The sequence below is a fragment of the Colias philodice genome, chromosome 5 (genome assembly GCF_061535455.1).
Source record: "Colias philodice isolate Cphi_HAF_F1 chromosome 5, ilColPhil1 Martin Lab GWU primary, whole genome shotgun sequence".
In the NCBI taxonomy this organism is placed as follows: Eukaryota; Metazoa; Arthropoda; class Insecta; order Lepidoptera; family Pieridae; genus Colias; species Colias philodice.
The window spans coordinates 9035853-9041852 of NC_143090.1; the positions used below are offsets into that span (position 1 = coordinate 9035853).

The 6000-nt window shown below is 33.5% G+C and overlaps 1 protein-coding gene across 1 annotated transcript; it reads right to left on the minus strand.

Moving 5' to 3' along the window:
• Positions 1-2765: 2765 nt before the first annotated feature.
• LOC149488569 (uncharacterized) lies at positions 2766-3194 on the minus strand. The gene has a single exon (XM_089695317.1). It carries the CDS (start codon positions 3192-3194, stop codon positions 2766-2768), a length of 429 nt encoding a protein of 142 aa, XP_089551443.1.
• Between the last annotated feature and the right edge of the window lie 2806 nt (positions 3195-6000).

Sequence of the window (6000 nt, forward strand, 5' to 3'; positions counted from 1 at the left end):
TGACACAAATGATGCTTTTGAATGTAAATAATAAAATGAAAATATATTATAAATGAATAATAAAATAAATAAATGAATACACTGGTGTATCGATCAAAATATAAAATAAATAAATAAATAAATAAATAAGATAATAATAGAGTGAAGTGAGGCGTGTTAATTAGGCGTGGTGTTTGATAGTGTGATGGTTTTTTTTTAATCTGTTCAATATTTTAATTGTTCACGTCAGGTATATGATGTGTATTGTGTATGTAAACGTGTGTATCTGTTTATTTAGGTTTTGTATTGTAGTAATATTATAATTCGAATCTAGTCTATGTTAATTTTGTATGTATAAAAACATCCAAATGCTTAGATAAATGCTTGTTAAGGCTTCTCTAAATTCCAACCGTTTTATTATATTAATTTCGTTTGCATTTGAATGATTTCCCTGTTTAATTAAGCACTTACAGTACCAACACAATCCAGCTTCGTCAAATATTCTGCAAGAAAAACCCTTTTAACATCCCAACTTGACCCTTTTGTATGCAAAACAAAAACTGAAGTTCTAAAGAAAGTCAGAAGGATGCTAATAAAATTTTGGCGGAAGTTTCAAGACTGTTGTATTGTTAAGGGTAATGAGTCGTCTAGATGGAGCTTTTGTAGTCTTGTAGTAAAACGCTATTTTCCTCTTAATAAAAGTCGCGTGAGCACATACAATGAAACGTGTAAGTAGAGTGCTACGGCGCTACGAGATGCGGCGTAGACCGTAGAGTAGAATCTGTAGAAACATAGTTACAATTTGTTTGATTCTTCGATATATTGCGTAGCGCATGTATTTTAATCTGCTACGTATTTGCTACACAGAAACGGCTAACGAAAATATTTATGCTATTTTTTATCGAAGCGATAAAATATTTAATGCTTGATTCCATCGCACTGTGTAGACGTAGCTTTATATCGCCAATTAAAAGGCACAAGCTAAAGCGAACTTATTAAGATAAGACGTTAAAAATAGCTTGAAAGATAACACGAGTAAATCGAAAGACTTTTTGGAGGGAAGTTGAGTTAATGACGGCGTATAGGCGAAGAGAGGATTGAGTCAAAATTTACGGTTTATTTCATTTTGATGAAGTTAATATAATCAAGTATCTTATAATTTGGAGCGCTGAAATATTTAATAATTTTATGCTATTAAGAATTACTCGAGTATAAAATAATTCATGTAATTAATGTATGAGGAGTATGGAGTTACAGGATTATGCCATAACCCTTATATTGTTATAAAAATAATGATGTTACCATATTAAACAAAATATTACATAATAAACAACCGAGGTTTTATAAAACATAGCAATAACTAGTGGTCCGCCCCGGCTTCGCCCGTGGTACCTACATGTTTAAATTATCCTATCTCTCAAGTTGGATCGAACTGCACATGGTGTGCGAATTTTATTATAATCGGTTAAGAGGTTTAGGAGTCCATTGAGGACAAACATTGTGACACGAGATATTATATATTAAGATATAATATTATTGCTATATTTTATTTACGATAGCTATAGCTATCGTTATCGTGTATCTAAAGATAAGCGTTATAATTCCTTCAAGCTTTTAACGCAGGTGTCATAGCTTCAAGCTATTGGCAATTATAGCCGCCTTGCTTCAAAGGGAAAATGTTAGCTACATACGAACTCTTGCACACCCTTTGATATTCCAAGACAGTTAACTGTGTGAAGATATACTGATAGAAAGAAAACAATCTTCGTCTTGAAGTGCGTTTGTATACAGAAAAAACACGCTATTTCCTGGTTGGTATTTTAAGTACTTTTGTACTAAAAAAGATTGGTATAAATAGTCGTAGTAAAACTATTTATTAGTAAAAAGACAAAATAGATGTAGAGTAGAGTCCTTATCAATACTAATATTATAAAGCTGATGAGTTTGTTTGTTTGAACACGCTCATATTAGGAACTACTGGACCGATTTAAAAAATTATTTCAATGTAAGATAGACCATTTATCGAGGAAGGCTATATATTATCTAGCTAAGACCAGTAAAACCGCGGGACGCAGCTAGTTTAGTATAAAGCAAAGTCACTTTCCCGCGTCCGCCTTTATGTACGTATGCTTAGAATTTAGATCTTTAAAACTACACAACGGATCTTGATGCAGGTTTTTTTTTGGGTGATTCAAAATTAATATCGATTCAGGTGATTAAAAAGTAAGGTTTTAGTATATAATTTAGTAGGTTCTAGGCAAAGCGGGTAAAGCCGCGGACGAAAAGCTAGTTACACTATAAACTACACACAACTATACGAGTTTAATATTGCGAATATTAAGCTATGAATAAGCCTTGTTACAAGTTTATCGACTTGTACATATAGTCTGATCGCATATTGGAAGGCCAAGTGGGTTGACAGGAAACTTTGAGACCTCTTCGAACTTATTTATAGGTACCCTCTTGATTAGAAAGCCCCGGATACTCATACTGTTGGGAATTAATAACAGGGTTGTTTGAAGTTATTCTATTAAGATGCGCAAAGATTTTGTTGATGAGAAAACGTGTATGGATGTGAACATTTTTAAATTGTAGTATGTTAATTTTTTTATGAAGGTACTATCACTGCATAGTATTAAAGGAAATGTGTGCTTTGATCTTCGATTAGACCTTTAAAATTACGAAAAGTATTTTGATGCAGTTTTTTTTTATATATAGAGTGATTCATTAGGTTTAAGAGAAAGTGGGTGAAATCGTTGGTGAATGCTTACTTACTACTTACTTAACTAGCTCTGCGACCCAAACAGAGTCTTGGCTTCCGACACGAGTTCACGCCACTTTTCTCGATCGCGCGCAGTTTCTTGCCAATTGACGGCCTCCAGATTGCGTAGATCGGCTTCTGTTGCGTCGCTCCATCGATATCTGGGACGGCCCACGGGGCGTCGGCCAGTTGGAATGCCCAGATATGCCTTTTTCACGGCCCGATCATCCCCCATTCTTAAAACGTGACCGAGCCATCGGAGGCGTTGCGCCTTTGTCTGGCCAATGATGTTGGGCTCGGCCACAAGGTGTTTAATTTCCGCGTTTCTACGGATCCTAAAGCTACCATCTGGCTCTTTAACGGGACCCAGGATTTTGCGCAGAATCTTTCGTTCGGCGACGAGTAGCTTATTTTCCTCCTTTAGCGTCAGCGTCCAAGTCTCACAACCGTACATAAGAATAGGCCTAATTACTGTTTTGTAAATTTTTAGTTTGGTCTTTCTGCTCAGGAGCTTTGACACTAACACTTTGGGTGAATGCTAGTTGCTGATAAATTAACAACAACAAAATGATATTACTTCTGTTTTGCTGCAAATTAAAACTGCTTGATTGGAAAAATCGTTACTTGAGCGCTCTCCGATTAAATTTTAACAAGAGTCAACATTGAACTGTTAAGTGAATTAAATTATCAATGAGATCGAATTCGTTTTAGTAGGTATATTTCCAATGATACTTGAGCGTACTTAAAAAATCCAATTTTCAACTTGATTAATCTTAAAATTCTTCAAAATGTACACGAAAACATGTTTCCGAAAAACTCACTATTTACGACCACATTCAGTACGAACTTTACGAACCAAGATTGCACATGTTGAAAGTTTATGTATCCACAGTATTGCATGAATGTAAACAAACGAGCGACACCAATTAGACCGGACATGCCTATATAAGACTAAATGGAACTCGGTAATAGGACCTTTATGTGCGATGCGTTGAGCCTCGATTTTACATTTGAATTAATAAGTTTTAGGATACGTTTTATATAAGCTTGTTCTGAGAGGTTTATACAAGTAGAAAAATTTAATATGCTACAGTCATGTACAGATAAGTGATGTAAGTATGTAATACAAGTGGGCTATCATATCCTGTCATTTTATAAGAAGAGATTTAAGCGCGTCACACACGGTGAAGATACTATAATATTTTATCTTAAGAAACTGTAATACAGATACAGATACTGTAATCTGTATCTGTATAACAGTATCCTGTTACAAATGACCCAAAATTTTGTGGGTCATTTGTAACAGGATGGCGGTTCTACAGGGGTCTTAGTACGCAATGACAAAAAGAAAAATGATGGTCAGAACGCTGATACCGGATACCTTTACTGTAATATAAAATATAACAGTATCTTAAGATAAAATATTATAGCATCTTCACTGTGTGTGACGCGCTTTAATCAATGCGATACATAAAAACGTGTGTGCCGAGCACACGGATCCGAAGTGAAACTTCTTTGGCATGATTCAAAGATATCAAAATAGTCGCCTTACTCCATGTCGGGACGGCATTGCCATGACGCGACATTAAAATTTTACTCTCAACGCGCCTAAAGAAGTTTCACTTCAAAAAAAAAATATTCTTTAAAAATGTTTTGGCTTCGTTTTATTTAATTACCTACATACATCACACACAATTGAAATGTGATTGGAACTTATTTATTTGAACCTAATAGTTGAAAACTCACATGAGTTTCTTCACTCAATCTTCATAATATATTGAATAATGCACATTGGATAAAGCAACTCAACATATTTGAAATAATCCAAGCATTTGGAATAAAATTCCAATATCAAATATATCACGTTGTTTAGTCACAGGATATGGCATTTAATATTTTTTACTGAAATAGCAAAATATTTTCCATTCATATTGAAATTTATAGTAAATTGCCTTTGAGTAGTACTTGCTTTTCACAGGTCAATGAACTATCATTTATGAAAAGTTTACTTTGTTTTGGTTCATGTTTATTGTTATTTTTGTTTAGTCTGCTGAAAAATATTAAAGCGTTTTAAAGTGGGAAATGTTTAGATTATTTTAATAATGCTGTATTTTAATGAAATGGGTGTTAGTTTATAAAACTTAGACTTTTTATTTCTATTAGAGATGTTTTCTTATATGGAAAAGCGACTGCAGGTAAATTAAATATTTTGTCAACAAACAAAAATAATTAACATTCATAAATTCACGATAAATAAATAAATAAGCATAAATCTCCATAAATATACGCTTTAATAATATTGCATTTTACATCGATTATATTATTTACTAAAATTTTCTACAGCATAATGATATTATTATCTTCTCTTAAATTTCAACTTTTAACATGGCCACTATTACACCATATTACACCTTTTACTATTAAACAATATTTAATTCACCAAACTATGTACTTATTCCGAAACACAACACCGGTAAAACATTCATCTGTATCCCAACTAATTAATTTCATTATAATTTAGATATACAAGGAAGCTAAGGAAATCCTGTAGCACATTGCGCTCCGTGAAATGGTAATTAGTGAATGTATTATGAATATATTTGTGTCTTGCGTCAACGTTTGGAATCGCAGATACAAGGAGCAATTTTGTGAGCGTCTAATTCGGGAATTTAGACGTTTTACGGGAAAGTTTAGGGTACAATTTTGAATTAATAGGCGAGGCTTGTAATGTACGGTAATGTAGATAGAATTATCTGAAACTAGCTGCTCCGCGCGGTTTCACCTCCGTGGCTCCACCCCTGTTGGTCGTAGCGTGATGATATATAGCCTATAACCTTCCTCGATAAATGGGCTATCTAACACCGAAAGAATTTTTCAAATCGGACCAGTAGTTCCCGAGATTAGCGTGTTCAAATAAACAAACAAACAAACTCTTCAGCTTTATAATATTAGTATAGATATACAATAGTGGATTAGGTGGCACAAAAACAGGTATTAATATATTTTTATATTCATACATGGAGAATGTTAAAGCTACAGTACTGAAAGTAGGTACGTAAATTAGTAAATTATTTATCTGTAATATAATAGTTTGTATTACTGTTAGCGCAGTGAACTAAAAAACTAAAACTTGGCTACAATTAGGGATTGGCATTACAAGCTTTTTCATGGAAAAACATGAAAAAGCTTTTAATGTAGAGCATAGAGCGTATAGTGTAGAGCATGTGGTTTAGTGCGCATTTTTTGGTCTATAAACTTGA